Source organism: Erinaceus europaeus, chromosome 2 (genome assembly GCF_950295315.1).
Source record: "Erinaceus europaeus chromosome 2, mEriEur2.1, whole genome shotgun sequence".
In the NCBI taxonomy this organism is placed as follows: domain Eukaryota; kingdom Metazoa; phylum Chordata; class Mammalia; order Eulipotyphla; family Erinaceidae; genus Erinaceus; species Erinaceus europaeus.
In genome coordinates, this window is record NC_080163.1 from 156,055,703 (window position 1) to 156,075,938 (window position 20,236).

A 20,236-nucleotide genomic window follows, 5' to 3' on the forward strand; every position below is an offset into this window, starting at 1 on the left:
GCTCGCACCCCATGAGGAACTGGCCAGTCTTGCAATGATGTTATTCCTCGCGCCCACCTTTGCTGCAGTTTTTATGAGATGTTCGTGAAATGACAGGGTGCGATCGAGAGTAACGCCAAGATAGACTGGCTGGGCTTCATTCATGAACCACTTTATCTCACCAGAAACAAAAATCAACTCCAAATGGATCAAAGACCTGCATGTTAGACCAGAAACAATCAAATACTTAGAGGACAACATTGGTAAAACACTTTCCTACCTACACCTCAAGGACATCTTTGATGAAATAAACCTAATTACAAGAAAGACTAAAGCAGAAACAAACCAATGGGACTACATCAAATTGAAAAGCTTCTGCACATCCAAAGAAACTATTAAACAAACAAAGAGACCCCTTACAGAATGGGAGAAGATCTTCACATGCCATACATCAGACAAGAAACTAATCACCAAAATATATAAAGAGCTCAGCAAACTTAGCACCAAAAAAGCAAATGACCCCATTCAAAAATGGGCAGAGGATATGAGCAAGATTAGCTTTGTGTTTTCCCTTTCTGTCCTCCTTTTTTTCTTTCTTTCCTTTTTTTTTTTTTTTTTGCCACCAGGGTTATTTCTGAAACTTGGTGACTATACCTTGAATCCACTACTCTTGATAGCCATTTTTTTCTTTTTTTTCTTCTTCTTTCAAATTTATTTTAATTATAGGACATGTAGAAATTGAGAGCAGAAGAGGTAGAGGAAGAGAGAAAGAGAGACACCTGCAGTACTTACTTCAGTACTCGTGATGCTTCTCCCCTGCAGGTAGGGAGCAGGGGTTCAAAGCCAGATACTCACATGGGTGCACTACCAACCAGAACCCCTGTCCTAACTTCTGAAGTTCCACCTATAAGTGAGGTAATCCAGTATGTTTCCTTCTCTTTTTGACTTATCTCACTGAGCATGAGTCCTCAAGCTTGATCCAAGATGAGGCAAAGAAGACCTCATCATTCATTGTGTATGTATACCATGACTTTCTTTTATAATATATTTATTTTATTTGGCAGGACAGAGAGAAACTGAGAGGGAAGGGGTATAGAGAGTGAGGCAGAGAGAAACCTGCAGAACTACTCTACCACTTATGAAGATTACCCTTTACATAAGGGGACCAGGAACTTGAACCTGGGTCCTGGCACATGGTAACACATGCACTTAACCAGATGTGCCATCACCTGGTCCCACCATGACTTTCTGAACCACTCATCTGTCATTGGACATCTGATTGCTTCCAACTTTGGGCTTTTAAAAATTGTGCTGTTATGAACATAAGTGTTCATAGATTTCTTTGGATAAGTGTATTTGTTTCTGTTGGATAAATCCCCACAAAAGGGGATTCTGTTGGGTCATATGGTAGTTCTATCTCTAGTGTTCTGAGAAATTTCCAGACCATTTTTCTTTTTCTTTTTTTAACATACACACATTTATTTATTTGTTTGTTTGTTTTAAGAAATATTTATTTATTCTTTTATCCAACTTTTGTAGTTCTTTCTTTATCTGATGAGCTTAGACTTTTTCCCAGTTATTAAAACATTGAGTATCATTTGTTATATCCATACCAGTATTAGGTTTATGGGGTCTGCATTCTTTGGGCTTTCTACTAGATTGCGAAACTTACTAGGTCTGAATCTTATTGGTTAGAGAATTTATGATGCCTTCTTTAGGCCCTTCTCCTAGACCCTTTAGGCTTATTAGGTCTAAGTCTAGTCACAAAGGGCTACTAAGCACATTTACTTTTAGTGACATAATTGCCCCCTTGTTTATATACTGATAACATGCCATCTGAAATAGAACTAGGTAGTCCTATGTATTGGGAAAGATCTCACCAGATGAGAGGATTTGGGAGGTTGACATCTCAGGCTTGGTGTCTCTGGTGGCAATCTGCAGTAACAAATTAGTAGCAACATAACATGGCATAGCAGCAATGGTTGTGTTGGTTTAGTTGAGGTCAACAGAGATAGTATTATGGTAAGGAATCAGAGAAGAAACATCAAGAAATATAGGCACAGTCCTAGAGGTTCCAAGACTAGGAGAAATAAGGATCTTAAAGAAAATGGGAAGGGTTCCTTGTAGTCCTAGAAAGAGTTTAAAATAGCAATAGTGAATTATTATTATAACCAAGTTAGAGTTTTGTTTTTCTATGAAAATTCAGTGGTTAGGATCTACTATAATATACTTGACCACACTATGCTTTGTGCCCACTAGTGTACTGCTAATCACCATATCTTAGATACTGACAGGTCAAATGATTCTGATCTATCTGGCCTAAGCTACCCTTATCATCAAAGAATGATTGAGCAGCCTCCTTGGTTCATTGCTTTTTTAAAAAAATTTTTATTTATAAAATGGAAACACTGACAAGACCATAGGATAAGAGGGGTACAATTCCACACAATTCCCATGACCAGAACTCCATAACCCATTCCTTCCCCTGATAGCTTTCCTTTTCTTTAACCCTCTGGGAGCATGGACCCAGAGTCATTATAGGGTGCAGAAGGTGGAAGGTCTGACTTCTGTAACTGCTTCCCCACTGAACATGGGCATTGACAGGTCAATCCATACATCCAGCCTGTCTCTCTCATTCCCTAGTGGGGCAGTGATCTGGGGAAGTGGAGCTCTAGGACACATTGATAGGGTCATCTGTCTGGGGAAGTCTGTTTGGCATCATGGTAGCATCTGGAACCTGGTGGCTGAAAAAGTGTTAAGATAGAAAGCAGAGCAAATTGTCGACTAGTCATGAACCTAAAGGCAAGATTATGGTTAAGATTTGGGGTCTCTATTTTGGAAAAAGCTAATAGGTCTATTTTAGTTATATTCCAAGTGGCCCATGACCCAACTAGTTTTTGCCTGTGTCTGACAGCCAATATGCAAGTGACCTAAGCTATTGTCTGGGGGGATGGTGTTGGAAAAAGTTGGAAAAAGGACCAGAAAGCTAGATCAGGGAAGAGAGTAGCTCCCAAATATGGGAAAAGTATAAACTGTAAACCCCACTGATGTGATCTGGGGCCCATAGTCAGCACAGGAACCTCTGTAACCTCTGCATCCCTGTAAGTCTGAGCTCACATTCTGTTGTCATGGCTAGGAACATTCCAGGCTGCGCCAATTTCAGGACCCATCATCCTCAGGTGATAGGCAAAGTATGCTGTCCAACCTCCCTTCAGAAAATGGAACATTCCCTGCTATTATTGATTCACATTGAGGGCCAGGTCTGATAGGGGCCCACAGAGGGGTCCATGATGTTGTTTGATGGAGATGACCAGAGATAGTGGTGAGAGGGATCTGTTAGAAGTCTAGGCCCATCATATCTGTGTGGGAATTGCAGGACTCCCTGACTAGGGCCCCAGGTGATGGGGTGACCTGGTAGTGACTAAAGAGTCCTCATTAAAGTGTGCCAGTCTCTTGCCCTTATTCAGCTTTTGTAGTCCTTACTTTGTCTGACAAGGTTAGCTTTGGAGTGATTGAGGAACTTGCAATAGAAGATATGTGAGGAGGGTATCTATGTCTAAGTAGAAACTATTTCATTAGATGCTTTTTTAAAAAAAAATATTTATTTTATTTATTTATTCCCTTTTGTTGCCCTTGTTGTTTTAATTGTTGTAGTTATTATTATTGTTGTCGTTGTTGGATAGGACAGAGAGAAATGGAGAGAGGGAGGGGAAGACAGAGAGGAGGAGAGAAAGCTAGACACCTGCAGACCTGCTTCACCGCTTGTGAAGCGACTCCCCTGCAGGTGGGGAGCCAGGGTTCGAACCAGGATCCTTATGCCGGTCCTTGTGCTTTGCGCCACCTGCACTTAACCCACTGCGCTACAGCCCAACTCCCCTCATTAGATGCTTTATGCTGTCTTTTTAGGTCTTTCTGCTTGCTTGCTACATTTATTGACTCACTGTAAACTGCTGTGCACTTTTGCTTTAAGGTATATGTTTTCCTCCAACTTCTAGATATGTGTACATATGCTCTATCTCATGGACCCTGGTCTATATCTAAGTTTTAAGGTTTGTCAAGAAGTTAAATTAATTCACCTGAAATGAATTTAAGGAGTCTTATGAGCTAGGGAAGGTCTCACAAGAGTAATAAAACTGGTGGGTTGGCATTCCATGCCTGACTTCTCTGGATGCAGTCCAAAGTGAAACATGCAAAGGTGGTTCTAGCTGTGTTGATTGGGTTGGGATCAGCAGATGCAGTATCAGTTGGTTTGTATTGGGAAAAGCATGCAAGAACGTGAGCCTCGCCCTAGAGGTTTCAGGACTGGGAGACATATAGACTTTATAAAGAAAGGGGAAGGTTCCTGCTGTCTTAGGGTTTAAGAAGGCAATAGATAGACATAGCTATAACCAAATCATTTGGCATTTGGATTAACTTTGAATATCTCATTGTTAGATTTGCTGTAGTATACAAGACCTCACCATAGCTGGGGCCCTAGTCAGGGAGTCCTGAGATTCCCAAACAGACATGATGGGCCTAGACCTCAAATAAATCCCTCTCTCCATTGTTACCAGTTATCTCTATCAGGAACAACAAAATAGTCCCCGTTGTGGGCCCCCATAGGACCTTGTCCTCAACTTGGATCAACAATGATAGAGAATGTTCCATCCTCCAAAGGGAGGCTGGAAAACATACTCTATGCTATACCTGAGGAAGCTGGGTCCTGATATTGGGGCAGCTTGGAATGTTCCTACTCATGACCACAGAATGTGAGCTCAGATCTACAGGGATGTAGAGGTCACATAGACTCCTAAGCTGAAAATGGGCCCCAGATCACATCAAATCAATGGGATTTACAGTCAACAATATTTATATACCTTTCCCATATTTGGGAGCTACTCTCTTCCCTGATCCAGCTTTCTGGTCCTTTTTCTAGCCATGACATCACCTCCCCAGACAATAACTTGGATCCATCTGAATATCAGATTTCAGCATCAGGGAAAAAAAAAACTAGTATAGCTACAGGCCCTTTGGAATATAACTAAAATATGCCTACTAACTATCCACAAAAGGGAGTTGACCCCCCCACCCCCCACTCTTCATCTGCACTATTCCAGCCTTTAGGTTCATGATTAGCCAACAATTTCTTTGGCTTTATATATTAACTCTCTTTTCAGCCACCAGATTCCATATGCTGGCATGATGCCAGCCAGACTTCCCTGGATCGACTACCCCACCAATGTCTCCTGAGCTCCAATTCCCCAGAACCTCACCCCACTTGGGAAAAAGAGAGGCAGGCTGCGAGTATGGATCAACCTGTCAATGCCCATGTTCAGCAGGGAAGAAATTGCAGAAGCCAGACCTTCCACCTTCTGCATCTCTTAATGATCTCGGGTCTATACTCCCAGAGGGTTAAAGAATAGGAAAGCTATCAAGGGAGGGGCTGGGATATGGAGTTCTGGTGGTGGGAATTGTGTAGAGTTGTACCCCTCTTATCCTATGGTTTTGTCAGTGTTTCATTTTTATAAATAAAATAAAAATTAAAAAAGACCTCACCATAATTTATGCCTTTTTAAAATATCTATTTATTTATTTATTCCCTTTTGTTGCCCTTGTTGAATTTATGCCCTTTTATGCTATTTACTCATAGCTGTATCTTATAAAGAAACACCACCAGTTGCTTCTGTTCTCCTTGGTCTAAGCTTTTAGGAGATTTAATATTTCAAAGAACATTACTTTTTTAAAGTCTGTATCCTGGATAGGGGCCAGAGGATTTAGGGACAGAGATAGGAAGAAATAACCATGATGTATTTATTGTTCCACCATCCATGGAGGTTCTCCCTCCAGCCCCCCATGCTGTTCATTCTGCTGGGAATTGTACCCAGTACTTCACACTTGATAAGCTGTGCACTTTGTTGCTGAGCCATCTCCCAGTCCCTGATTTTGGCTATTCTCTCAAACCACTAATCCACCCCTTTGAAGACACTTTTGTATCTCTGCCTGGTGTGCCTAATTCGGTGCCTAGCATATTTGACCCTCTGTTAATATCGGGTTGTTGGGAAAGTCATGTTGTGCTTTTCTATGTTTTTCCTTGCAAAAATGTGCCATGATTTTTCCAACAACCCAGTAGTCACTCAGTTGAACTAAATGATTGAATTGAACAAAGCAGCATCTGAGGTTGAACAAAAATTGTTCAGAGAAACATTCTCATTATGAAATATATTTATTTCCAATCAATCCTGGCTTTAAAATTGCCACAATCTTATCCCCTCTTGTATTTTTTTATCAAGAATAATCTGTAAATTGACATCTTGTCAAGTCAGAGGGGAACCTTTGCCACCAAAATGGTATGTTAAAAAGATGTGTCTTCAGAAGGTAAAGCTTCACTGAAGACTGTTGAGCTGAGAAAAATGGTAGGGATTGATTCTAGGGAGACAGCATAAGGATTATACAAAAAAAAAAAAAATATATATATATATGCCTGAGGCTCTGAAGTCCCAGGTTCACTTCTCACCCACAAATCTCCGCCATAAACCAGAGCAGAGCCAGTGTCCTGGTTTAAAAAAAAAAGAAGAAGGGGGAGTCAGGCGGGGTAGCACATCGGGTTAAGCGCATGTGGCGCCACACTTAAGGATCCTGGCTCAAACCCCCGGCTCCCTACCTGCAGGGGAGTCACTTCACAAGCGGTGAGGCAGGTCTGCAGGTATATATCTTTTTCTCCCCCCCTCTCTGTCTTCCCCTCCTCTCTCCATTTCTCTCTGCCCTATCCAACAACAATGACATCAATAACAACAACAATAATAACTACAACAACAATAAAAAGACAACAAGGGCAACAAAAGGAAAATTTAAAAAAAATTTTTTTAAAAAAGATCAGGATAAAAATTTGAGAGTTCACATTCTAAGATGCCATTTCCCCAAAATGCAGATACTTGTTATTTACAGTTCCATGTGTTCTCCATCTTTTTTCCTGGTGGGGCTGTAGATTAGCTATCTCATCTCATATTTCAACTAAGTAAAGTCTGGAGACCATTCCTCCATACCAACGTGTACTTTTAAAAACCAAGGACAAACTTCACGCCCTAAAAGGCCTTTCTCTGCTTTTTTCCATGTTTCTCTTCATTCCCCCCCACCACCTGAATACCAGCAAGCGTCAGCCTGTAGATTTCCTCAGCCCAGTAAGCTAGATGCCTCTTTTATTGCATGTTGTGGCAGGAGAGAAGGATTAAATTACAGAGGCTGTCAGGAAGGACAAGCTCTCTGCCATACATTATCATTATCACTTGCTTCTTGGGTGAAAGAAAATGCGGTAAATCCCTCAAATACAAAGCAATAAAGACCACTGGCTTTTACTGTCATGACTGCCAGTGCCATTAACAGGCAGTGACAGCAGTGTGGCACTCTTAGATGTTGCTTGTATCTCTTCTGACAGTGTTCACATAAACCTGCCAGTGACATGACACTAGATCACATGATATTCAGATTTGATTCTGGTTTCTAGTTTCTAGAGCTGCTTTCTTTTCCCAGATGTACTAGTGAGGTGGTATGACTTGTGTTTCAAAAAACTGGTGTTCATACACATACAGAATAGTTCTAATGAAGCATATTCCTGAGTGACTTCTTGTGGATTTTTTTTATAGTGATCTATGTGGATAAAGAAAACAACCAAGCAAAGAGAGACATCTTAAAAGCTATACTACAAAAACAAGAGATGCCAAATAAAAGGTAAATTTAAGCATCTGAAACTCCCTGGTAGTGTGATCTAAAGTAGTAATTTGGGACTTGGTGGGGGGAAAGACGAGGAATCTGAACACCTTCTAATTTACTCTGTATCTTTGAATGAGCATGTCACTTCTTGGGATCTCTTTCTTTCTAGAAATACTTTGGTCCCGCCCACCATAGAGAATAAATAGGGGGACCCTATAGTGTACAGTAAAGTTACCCCCTTGCTGTTCAAGTACAACTGTAAACAATAAACAGTGGTTGGGAGGGGAGTACACTCTGGAGTCAAATGACCAAAGTATAGACTTTTGTTTCATTATTTCTTGGCTTCAGACAAGTCACTTATCCACCTGTGCTTCCTTTTCTTCATCTATACCAGATGCAGTCATTGTGGGGATTAAATGAGATAAAACAGAAGACTGCTAAATCCACAGTGTTTATTGCGATCAATGCAAGTAGTAGTGGTATTTATATAATCAGCTAAGAGCTATTAGTACCTCATTAATGTACTAGCTAATAGCTCACTCACCTCCCGGAGTAATTTCAGATGTGTAGGAAAGCTGGTTAAGACATCTGTCACTCTGTTGATCTCTAGGGTTGACTTCACTGATCTGATGGGCTAGGCAGGTGACCCCATCCTCCTCCATTGCTCTCTGTGTGCCCTTCCTAATGCCACTTGGACCTTCCATGGAGCAGACAGATCAGTTCTTTACTCTAGATTATACAAACAGCTAGTCTCCCTGATTAAAACCTCCAAACAAGGTCTCAGTACTTACTTCCTTACTATTACTATTTACTAACTCATCATTTCAAGATTTTGTCATTGTTGCTGCATATTTGAGTAGCACATTTTGCAGTACTCTGTTCTGGATCAGTAGAGAGATTATCCCTTTTTGAAAAAGGCAGGAGAAAAGCTAACCTAAATATGTTCATACTTTTGTGTGAGCTCTCATCTGTGCAATTTGAGGAGCAATCTTTATGTGCTACTTGTTAACCCCTGGTTTGATTTCAGTAATGTTCCTTTGCAGCCTCTCCTTTAAATATTGGCTCTTCATCAATCATGTTCCCCTAGCCTCTGTGACCAACAGATGGTAGAGCCTCTCACTGCCTCAAGATGAAGTTTATCATTACCACCTTAGAAAACAGCTTCAAGTTCTTTTCTATAGACCATAAGGAGATCGTTAAAGACATTGTAGCATTTTATCTTCTGTTTCAAGAAGAGGTTGGAATTCTTGGCTCTTGGGAGCTGATGATAGTTTTTTATTAACTCCTTAAAATAACATCTATCAGTTCTTGAATCTCAGTTCTGAAGAAGGGGTGGTAAAACCTATTTGTCTGAGATTCTGTTTCTTCTGGGATGATGCCTTCCCTCCCACCCCTAACCCCCACTTTGTGTACTTCAGGCTCTTTTAAGGCCTCTTCTCAGCACCAGTGCCCCCAGGGTAATCCAAGTCACAAATGACTAGACAGCACCAATCATGCCATCTGCTGCTTCTCTGAAGTCAACAAACTGGGCTGCCACTGTCCACAACAGAGCTCTGTTTTCGTGGACAGGCCCTGGGCTGCATTTACCAGTCTACACACTCTCTTTTTGACCAGCCCTGTGTTCATTTTGTTGCTGTAGTATTAGAACATGTTTTAAGAAGTACTCCCACTGAGAAAGAGTGATTTTGCTTCCTCAAAAGTATTTTCTAATGCAGATACTGCTTTAATTGTAGTTTTCCCTTTCTTTGGTCCTACTTATTTATAATAATAATAATAAAAAAAGAGTAGGGGCCGTAGAGGCAGCTCAGCAATAGTGCACATGCCTTACCACCAGTTAAAAACAAAACAAAATAAAATAAAATATAGAGTCCGTAATACTGTAGTGATTTCCACCCACCCATCCCCATCGTTGCCATCTCACAAAGCTCTGAACACTCCAGTGAGATACATGGTATCATGTTTTGAGAAGAACATAAAAAGAAGAAAAAGGCATTTGTGGGGGTATAGTGGTAACTGGGGAATGGTGATCCTTGAGTGGATGCTTGTAGGCTGTGCACTCCTCAGCCACCAAAAGGGAGGACAGGACCATTGTGGAGGTAAGTGGCCCTGTCACACACCTCTCTTTTAACAGTAGCATGTTCTTTTTTTTAAGTAGTGATTTAATATTGATTTATATAATTATAAGATAACAGGGGTAAAATTCCACACCTTTCCTACCAGCAGAGTTCTGTGTCCCCACTCCCTTTCCTAGAAACTGCATTAGTTCTCCCAAGATTACAGATATGGGTTGACTCCTATATGTATTTGCCCTTTTTTATGGTCCTGCCTTCTCTCCCTTTCTAGGTCAAACCTAAGTAGCATATTCTTCTTCCTTTTTTTTTCTCCCCATCCACCCACCCCAGAGTCTTTTACTTTGGTGCAATACGCCAATTCCAGCTCAGGTTCTCCTAAGTAGCATATTCTTAAAGGAAAATCAGTTTATGCTCACTCTTCCATAACCAAAATGCAACTGTTGTTATGTCGGGCTAGCTTCACGGGCTGGAGAGAGAGAGACGACCAGGGACTCATGGCTGAGTGGTACGCAGTTCAGTCTTTATTCATGTGGGACGCTGCACAATCTAAGCTATCTCTAATCACAATCTTGTCCTTATATATCCTGATGCAGTCAGGTCTGAAGAGGATGTACGTAGGATAGGGGGTGGGGAGAAGGAAAAAGCACTTGAACCAGTGAGGATTAAACCCATGCCCTGGAGGCAGGGCGGTGCTTAGTTAACAGTGGTTATGTAAATAGACTACAGTGTTAAGCAGGGGGGATTAAACCAATGAAACAGAAGGGGTTTTAGAAGCAGAATTAGAAGCATACCAACATTGTTACAATAAATATCCTTGCCTTTGAGCCATAAAAAGATGAGGAACCAGGAGATAGCTCATCCAGTAGGGTATGCACTTTACCCTGTGCAAGGGCCCAACTCCATTACATGGGAGCACCATGCACAGGAGACACCCCATGAGTGATAAGAGGTGCTGTGTTTTCCTATAAGCATTTGGAAGGAGTTTTATTTGTTTCACATTTTCAAAGCATACTTGCTCTGAGATTTAGGATTATTATCTTCAAATGTTATCTAAGAGACCAGTTTCTTATTTTGTTTCTGTCTGGGGGTGGCTACATTTTGGAAATGGTTAAAATGGTAGTATACAAGCATCCATGGTTTAAGTTCTGCTGCCAAGACATATCAAAAGAGCACTTAAGTGTAAATTCCTGTCATTTGGTCAATCCAAGTGTGTTTGGCGTCAATACAAGCCACTAATTCAAATCAGTTCTATCAGAACCCTATAATCATGTGTCTGAAAGTAAAATAAAACTTGGATCCTGTGATTATAAGTTAAGAGATTGCTAAAGTAATACAAACACTTCATATAGCTTTTGGGCAGAGCTGCAACATTTATCTAACATGATTCAGAGTGTTACCCATGGAGTATGAAGTGTGTATTTTGTAGAACACAAACAGTTGGTTGAATTGCTTAGCAGCAACTCCAAAATTATGCATTTCTTTTGAAAATACTGCTTTAACCTCTGTGGTCTTTATTCACTTCATCCTTTAGCTATAAAAGTAAATGTGTCAAAATATGATCAGATAGTATGTACCAGAGTGAACATCTGGTTCTTCACTTTGCCTAGTAACGTCTCATATTTTAGAGATAAATGTTAATCATAGTGCTTAAAAAGTGGATTCATGTTCATTCAAAAGTTGGGTATGCTATAGTAATTCTAATAGTTCATATAATAACTAAGCCAAGATAATTTTCTTTTTATTGCAATAATTGAAAGCTTCAAGATCTCATACTGAGTGATTAAAATCCATTGAGGAGTTTTGTTTGGTGATGATTTTAAATTCTCACTTTGTGGTAATGTTCTGTTTTCCCTCAGTGTTCGTTTCACTGTGGTCAGTGACCCGCCAGAGGACGAGCAGGATCTGGAGTGTGAGGACATAGGCATTGCTAATGTTGACCTTGCAGACATGTTTCAAAAAGGGAAAGACATCATTGAGCAAAATATTGAAGGTATGCATGGAATTACCAACTAGAGGTTAAATCCAGACTCATTCATAAAACTTTCTTTTAACTGGTTACCGGGATGTTGAATGACATATTAGTTGAATCTTTTACAACTCTAGCTGACTTTGGTTGAAGGCATGGAGCCTTCCCCTACATCCCTCACATGTTCCACTCCTCTGCCTTCCTTGATTCAGCAAAATTTAGATATGATTTCCTTTATTGAGGGATTAATGGTTTACAGTCAACAGTAAAATACAATAGTTTATACATGCAGAACATTTCCCAGTTTTCCACATAACAATATGGGGACCCCCACTACGTCCTCCTCTGCCATCATGTTCCAGGACCTGAACCCTCCCCTCCGAGCCCCCCCCCACATACACATACCCCAAAGTCTTTTACTTTGATGCAATACACTAACTCCAGTTAAACTTTAAATCAATTGAGTTTTACAAGTACTTGTTTTTTTTTCTTAATTCGGGAGTTAACAAAATTTTGATCACTGGATTTTTTTTTTATGTTATTTATTGATAGAAGCTGTTTTCTGCTAACATCATTTCAGCTAAGGCATGTTCTTCTGAGCAAACATTTATGATAGTGTCTTTTGCAAAGCTTCTCTTTAATTTGATACATAGTCAATGCAAGTAACTGAGTAGTTTGAATTACTTGTTTCTCACTAGGATTCAAGGAGAAATGACAGATTTCTGACAAAATGTACTCTTGGATTTTTACCTCACCTGGTGTGATTCTCAGCAGTGCTCATTTTCTACTTCTAATCACACGTGACATGTTTAGAACATGCTGAAGGAATTGCACTTTATTTCACTTTTAACTTTATTATCTTTATTTATTTGACAGAGACAGCCAGAGATCTAGAGGGAAGGGGAGACAGAGAAGAAGAGAGACAGAGAGATACCTGCAGCACTGCTTTACCACTTACAAAGCTTTCCCCCTGCAGGTGGGGACTGGGGGCTTGAGCCCAGGTTCTTGTGCACTGTAATATGTGCACTCAACCAGGTGTGCCACCACCCGACTCCTTTTATTTAATTTTTTAAAATTTGATAGGACAGACAGAAATTGAGAGGGAAGGGGGAAAGAAAGAAGGATAGAAAAAAGAGAGACACCTGCAGCACTACTTCACAGCTTATGAGGCATCTACCTGCAGAGGGGACTGAAGACTTGAACCTGAGTTTTGATCATTGTACATGTATGTGCCACTACCTAGCCCCAGGAATTGTGTTTTATTGCATTTTTGGAATAGTAATGAGATAGTTTTCTATCAAAAAGTGTGTCCTGGCCTTTCCGACAACCCAATCTAAGTTAAAACGTCGTGTATTCTGTTTTAGCCAGTGCACATCTCGGCTCTGACTGTTGATGGTGCTGGAGAACAAAGTGAAGCTTCTCACATGCAAGTCCTGATGTTCTATCTCCCCTGCCCTCAATCAGAGTTTGGAAAACTGCATTCAGAGACAACTTGTGTATATATAATAAGACAGAAGAGGCTGAGTTCTGGTCTCAGGAAGTTAGCAAAATCATCTCTCAAAAAATGTATTTGATTATTTCTTTTCATTTATTCATGCACTAAACACTTAACTGAGTAGCTCATAGGTCCCAAGCATTCCGCACCAGTCTGGCCATAGCTCACACGTCAAGCCCCTGTTCTCGAGTGCATGTAAATGCTCAAAAAATCTGGAAGAAGCTGAATTTGGTTAACCAAAATTAGATCAGGTAATGAAGTTACAAACTGCATGTAGCTAACCACACAGTAATTGTTTCTAACTTTGTAAGCACAAAAGATAAAGATGAGAAGATTAAATCACTGACCTAAAACCTATCAAATACATCAAAGTCCAATATTGTTGTTGTGGCGGTCTGGTGTCGGGCTGCACCGCGGAGAAGAGAGCGGACGTCCAGAGCAAAGGGGTACACAAATCTTTATTATAGGATGGGGGGGGGTTTGGTTCAGACCACGTGGAGCCAGCCGGCAATGGCCGTCCCCACTACCTGACCACGGGGGGGGGGGGGGGAGAGCAGGGAGCAAGACCTCAGAGAGGGAGAGCTGAGAGCCCAGATGGGGGGGGGGGTGAGGGGGCTTTTTATAGGGCGACAACCAGGTAGGGCCAGGATTGGTTGAAGGGGGCACTGCTAGGATTTCGCAGGCCGTAGTAAAACCTGGGGGCGGAGACTGCATCAGAATAACTCCTCAGCAACATCTCCTTCTATCCCTTTATATCTAAATGGACACAGTAAAGAAAAATGGAATGGAGCAGACTTAAATGTTTTAGAGGAATGCCATGCTCAGGTGGGAAGATGTAGGACTTTCTGTGGAGGAGGGAAGGCAACTGATCTTCTCATTCTGTGACACCACACAAGACCACACTACTATGGCACAGATCTTTATTATAACTGTATTTTGGGGGGAAGTCAAAAGATTAAGCATAAGCACTGGTCAGGACAGCACTTTTTTTTTAAAGATTTTATTTATTCATGAGAAAGATAGAAGGAGAGAGAGAACCAGACATTACTCTGATACATGTGCTGCTGGGGATTGAACTCAGGACCTCATGCTTGAGAGTCCAATGCTCTATCCACTGCGCCACCTCCCAGACCACAAGCACTTTTCTCTCTTTTTTTTTTTCACAAGCACTTTTTTCTATGTTAGATGTGGAAGTGAAAAATTGCATGGAATGAGCTGGGAAGCAGTTGTGCCCTGCATCTCCCTCTGCCTGTTCATCTCTCCACCTGTGTGTTTGTGTACCAGATTCCTTACACATGCTCTTGGAATTAAATACATACTTGCATCCTCACATATTAAGACTTCAAGGAAAACCACAAGGAATCTAAGCAGGAAAGAATATAAACTTGTAAGTGCTATCAAACTTACAAAGTTCAGGATTCTGGCCTTGAATCACTGTCATTGTCCCCAGAGGGTTGGATCCCAGGTACTGAGTCAGTATCCTATTAGGCCTCCATCAGTTAGCTCAGAGGAGGTTTCTGTCAAGCAGTAAGGACAGCACTGAAAATTGTAGGCCTTCTTCCGAGCAAAATCTGTGTACACTCAAAATGTTGCATCTGCTTTTCCCATACCCTCAAAGCAGTCCACATGCTTGAAGACCCTCAGTCAGCCATGTTTAACTTTTTCTAACTTCACATATGATCTATTTATTTTTTTAATATTTTCATTTTTAAGGAATGTTTTCCTTAGAAAAATAGCCAATCTAAAACATTAACATGTTCTTGAGAATATTTTGCCATTCTGACATTTGTTTTTAACACTACAGTAGAGCAAATTCTTTGTTGTCATATCTTGATTCGTTTTCAACTTTGAACTTATAAATTCTGATTTTGTTCAGGAATTGTTACTTTATATAACCTTTCCCCTATGTATTGGATCATTAATTTTAGGTCTATAAACAATATGAGTACATATTAAAGGTATATTGTTTCTTCATATACATATAACAAACTTTAATGTTTAGATTTCTGAGATAGTAATAAACTTTAGACTATATATATTTTTACTTATTTATTTTTTACTGCCACCAGGATTATTGCTGGAGATCAGTGCCTGCACTATGAATTCACTACTTCCACAGCCATTTTTTTCCCTTTCTCCTTAATTGATAGGCTATAAAAAAAATTGAGGGGCCAGGTGGTGGCACACCTGGTTAAGTGCACATAGTACTATGCACAAGGGCCTGTACAAGGACCCAAGTTCAAGCCCCCATTCCCCACCTGCAGCAGGGACTTGTCACAAGTAGTGAAGCAGGTCTGCAGGCATCTCTTTTTTCTTTTTCTTTCTTTCTTTTTTCTTTTCTTTTTTTTTTTTCCTCCAGGGTTATTGCTGGGGCTCAGTGCCTGCACTACGAATCCACTGCTCCTGGAGGCCATTTTTCCTATTTTGTTGCCCTTGTCATTGTTATTGTTGTTATAGTTGTTGGATAGGACAGAGAGTGAGGGGAAGAGTGGGGGTAGAGAGAGATAGATACCTGCAGACCTGCTTCACTGCTTGTGAAGCAACCTCCCTCTTACAGGTGGGGAGCCAGGGGCTCAAACAGGTATCCTTACTCCAGTCCTTAAGCTTCGCATCACGTGCATTTAACCCTCTGCACAACTGCCTGGCTCCCTGCAAGTATCTCTTTTTCTCTCTCCCTCCCCTTCCCTCTCAATTTCTCTCTATCCTATCAAATAAAATAACGGAGGGATTTGTAGTTCCAGCACTGAGCCTAGGTGACTTAAAAAGAACTTGAGAGTGGTGGGAGAGGGAAAGAGGGAAAGAAAAAGTGAGACACCAGTAATACTGTTTCAACATTTCACCATTCATGAAGCTTCCCCCTTTTCTTTCTTTGTTTCTTTCTTTTTCTTTCTTTTGCTTTTTGTTTTTGATAGAGGCTAGAGATAGAGACAAAAGGAGAGACACATGCAGCACATCTCCACCACTGATGAACTTACCCCTTGCAGATGGGGACATGAGGCTTAAACCCAGATCCTCAATCATGATAACTCACACATGTGTACTTACTCTACTGCCTGAGCCACCACCTGGCCCTGAACTTTGGGCTTCTGTAGACCTCTTTTCTATTTTATTGTGTGTGTATATATATATATGAATGATAGGACAGAGAGAAATTGGGTGGGGAATTGGAGAGACACCTGCAGCATGCTTCACTGCTAGTGAAGCTTCCCCTCTGCTGGAGGTGTGGAACTATTTTTCATCTAGTTAACTACTGTTTCAGTTTCTAATTTATATATGTATATATGTGTGTATATATATATATTTTACCAGAGCACTGCTCAGCTCTGGCTTATGGCAGTGTGGGGGATTCAACCTGGGACTTGAGAGCCTCTGGCATGAAAGTCTCTTTGCATAGCCATTATACTATACCCCCACCCTCTAGTTGATATTAACACTTTTTCCCCCCTGCTATTTTCTTCCCAGTTTTTGATGCACAGGCAGATGGCGAAGGTATTGGCAAGCTCAAGGTAACAGTAGAAGCACTCCATGCCCTGCAGTCCGTCTATGAGCAATACAGAGATGACTTGGAGGCTTAAAAGGAACTGCTCCAGAGGCATCTCCTGCTCCTGAGTAAATGTTCACATGAAATCTTTTAGATGAGATGTTTGTTATTGCTCTGGCGTATATAATTTATAATTCATGGGAAGTTGGGAGTGGGGGAGACCTGGGTTTGAAGTGTTCAAGTTTTGTATACTTTTCACTTTGTTTATTTTTCTACTCCCTCCTTCCCATAACTGCCACCCCTCAGGACTTAATTTCTCCACAATGGGCAACATCTTCTTAATAATTTATACCGATGTGATAGCATTGGAAAACTATTTGCATTTTCAACACTTTCTTAAGAAGAACTGAAATGTAATTCCCATTTTTATTTTTTAATAAGCAAAAGGCATAAATCTTAAACAACCTATGAAAAAGAAATACTTTTATGTTATCCCTAATCGTCCCACTAAATGGAATGCCTATGATTAGCCTCATTAAGAGTTTTATACTGTGAAGATTTTATTAGAAGCAATATATAAAAATTACTTGGATTAATGTGTTAATCTTCCTCTTTAAAATGCTAATGTCCATTTTATGCACATTAAAGCTCAGTATGCATTTTCTTTGATGCATGCAGTTTCTATCAATTATATATAAAGAATGAGACTTGCCACCAATTTATTAAATAACTTCAAGTTTTGTGTTTTTCTTTTTTTTTAATTAGAATTCTCCCTATGTGTATTGTTTCAGTGTATTATAATGGTGATATGAGATCCAGGGATTGTATACATAAAGAGGAGGTAGGTAGCTGTATATACAGAAATTCAGACTTTGAAAACTTAGCTTATGTCATAGAAATTGTTTTAAAGTATGGCTCAAATTGTGGTATGCTTTGTTAGACCTGAAAGGAGTATCTTTTTATCACCTATAAAATTTACATAAAGCTTGTACAATATGGGATGTATCAGGATAACCAAGTTCTTAAAAAGGAGCTCAGAAAGTTAATTTTCTAGCTTTTACCCAATCTCACTGAAGGATTTAATTGATATTTTTAATGGAGCTGTGAATCAATGCTGCAAAGGAATTGTCTCTAAAGGCCTGGGATAGAATGCATTTCATTTTTTAATTTACTTTTTTATTTGTCATTTTCTTCAAAGGATTTTTTATAGGCCGTGGGTTTTCACTGTTTGCAAACAGGCTATGTTCCTTCTTAAGCATATGTAAAGTATTCAAGGAGATAAGTAATTTATTAAAATCTACCTAATTTGCCGTGATATATTAAAGCTCTGCTTCAGTGATCACAGACCATTTCATTTAGAGAATTAGGCATTCCCTCGTTGTGTGATTAAAGCTCTGGAAAATGAGTTCTTTGCTCCTATTTGTGAACATTCAAAGCCTGCTAATGGCAAGAAGATGGAATAGATTATGAGACAATTCATTACAGTTCAACAGGGGAAAAAAAGGCAGCTATAATGCAAAAATGCAAGTATGAATATCTGCATATAGTTTGAACCATCTGTGCTCTAATGGCTTTAATAATGACTCTCGTCTTTAGGAGGCTTTGAAATGACATCCGTACAATATTAATTTGTTGATGTACATTGTGGAACCAGTAGAGTAGGATCTGACCACAGAAATCTATAAATTCTGCCTCTACCATTGGGCCTCCCTGCCTGAGGCCTATCATCTCCAAGAAAAATCTTGGCCTCATCAAACTCCGCAAATCTTCATAACAGTTCATTCCTCTGGAACCTTCTAGAGACCACAAACATCTGCAGACTACACCTCTCCAATCCTAGTAAACAACCACATGTTTGTTGTCACTTCAGCTGGCTCTGAGCTCATCGTTTTGGCCTCTTTTTCTAGCTTTCTTTGGCTTTCTGCAGTTACAGTGTCATTAAGGCCCATAATATTCCCTACAGTAATTTAAAACAGCCGGATTATACCATGGGATTAACTTGAGTGGTTTTTGAGACATTTATTGTGGTATTCTCCCAGGAGGTTTGTATTATTGTTTTAAAATGTTACATCCCAAACTAAATACTCTTTCTGCAGGAAGAAGAGCCAGGCTGCACTGACTTCTTATGATCTTTAAGTGGAAAGGGAAAGTTTTTATGAGAAAACTTCTGAGATTTAGTCAAACATGTGGAATGTATACATCAGATAAGATTAGTGAACTAGCCATGTGTCTGTCACGTTCATGTTCACCATAATAGTTTATGAAACATTTCTTTTCTAGCTTTAAAATGCTCAGCTTCGAGCTATGTGTGTAAGTCTTCACAGAACTCATTTTCTTAAGTAATTGAATAGCTAGCTACTGGCACATTTTGAAGTGGATTAGTGAATGTTGTCATAGATCCTTCAAGTAGTCTTCATAATCTTTCCGAGGATATTTTCTTGTTTTGTTTTGAGTTAGCCAGAGTTCATTGAAAAGTTCACCACCTTCTGAATTACAAAACAAGGGTTTTTCTCTTGATGAGATAATCATGATCCATTACATATGGCATGGGAGCAAATGGATGCCAACAGTGGTCTTGCCACACAAACACACCAGTTGAAGATAATGCTTGTATTAACTTACAGCTTTTGGTGTAAACATATACAGTACACTCAGCACTTTGGGGGGGCTATAATACTTTTAGTTTAGAAATATAAATAGAGATGTGATGTGGTGTGTGGCAGAGTGTATTTTACATGGGTTTTTTTTTTTTTTGCCTACTGTAGTAGAAATGTCAGATTTCCAGCCACTGTCATGAGAAGCAGTTGACAAAAATAAGTTTTATGGTTTACAGTGTGGTTTATGTAGAGAACATTTCTCTTCACTCTCAGTTTCAGCATGTTTTCTGAATTATCATGGTTTGTTGCCATTTAACTTAAATTAGTTTTTTTTAAAGAATAAATAGAGAATATATTTAATCAAAAAAGAACAGCCACATTGAAATTCTGCTGTTCCTGCCATCCATCTGATACCACAAAGCACAAATAATTTTGATGTGTTATGAAGAAGTGTGGGCTGGGAAATGGTCATGTGATTTGGGAGGGTCTGCGTGCATCCATGTTCCCACAACAAAACATAAATTATTTTAGTAATCTGACATCAAGAGCTGTGACAATGAAAGCCACTTCTTACACATGTTCTGACAAGAATCTGATTAACATTTTTGTGGATATGGAAAATAAATTTTTTTAGTTAAACTGGCACCGTTTCTGAATTTAGAATGATTTCCTTATGCACCGTGAACAAAACTGAGAGCAAAATGTCATCTTTGTGTGTTGCAAAACAAGCAAGGGAGAGGTTTGGGGAATCTGAAATTATCAAGTGATTGACAATATCAAGAGCTTAATTCATCCCCATCTATGAGAGTACATTTTAATAAGCCACTCATGCCTGAAGGCTTCTAACTACCTTAACAAAGAAAAACGAAGCCCATGATTTATTATAGATTGGGCAACATGCCTAATTAGATCCATGAATGGGAGCAAACAGTTTTACATCTCTTTGTTCAGAATAAAAAC

General features: G+C 39.8%; 1 protein-coding gene across 1 annotated transcript in view; it reads left to right on the forward strand.

Annotated features, from left to right (window-relative positions):
- RPGRIP1L (RPGRIP1 like) overlaps positions 1 to 19,921 on the forward strand; it is a 134,922-nt gene extending 115,001 nt beyond the window's left edge. The window contains exons 21-23 of the mRNA XM_060172153.1: positions 7,599 to 7,683; positions 11,594 to 11,727; positions 16,661 to 19,921. Coding sequence (XP_060028136.1) covers positions 7,599 to 7,683; positions 11,594 to 11,727; positions 16,661 to 16,773 — 332 coding nt within the window. The 3' untranslated portion in view covers positions 16,774 to 19,921. The remainder of the gene's footprint in view (positions 1 to 7,598; positions 7,684 to 11,593; positions 11,728 to 16,660) is intronic.
- The last annotated feature ends 315 nt before the right edge of the window (positions 19,922 to 20,236 follow it).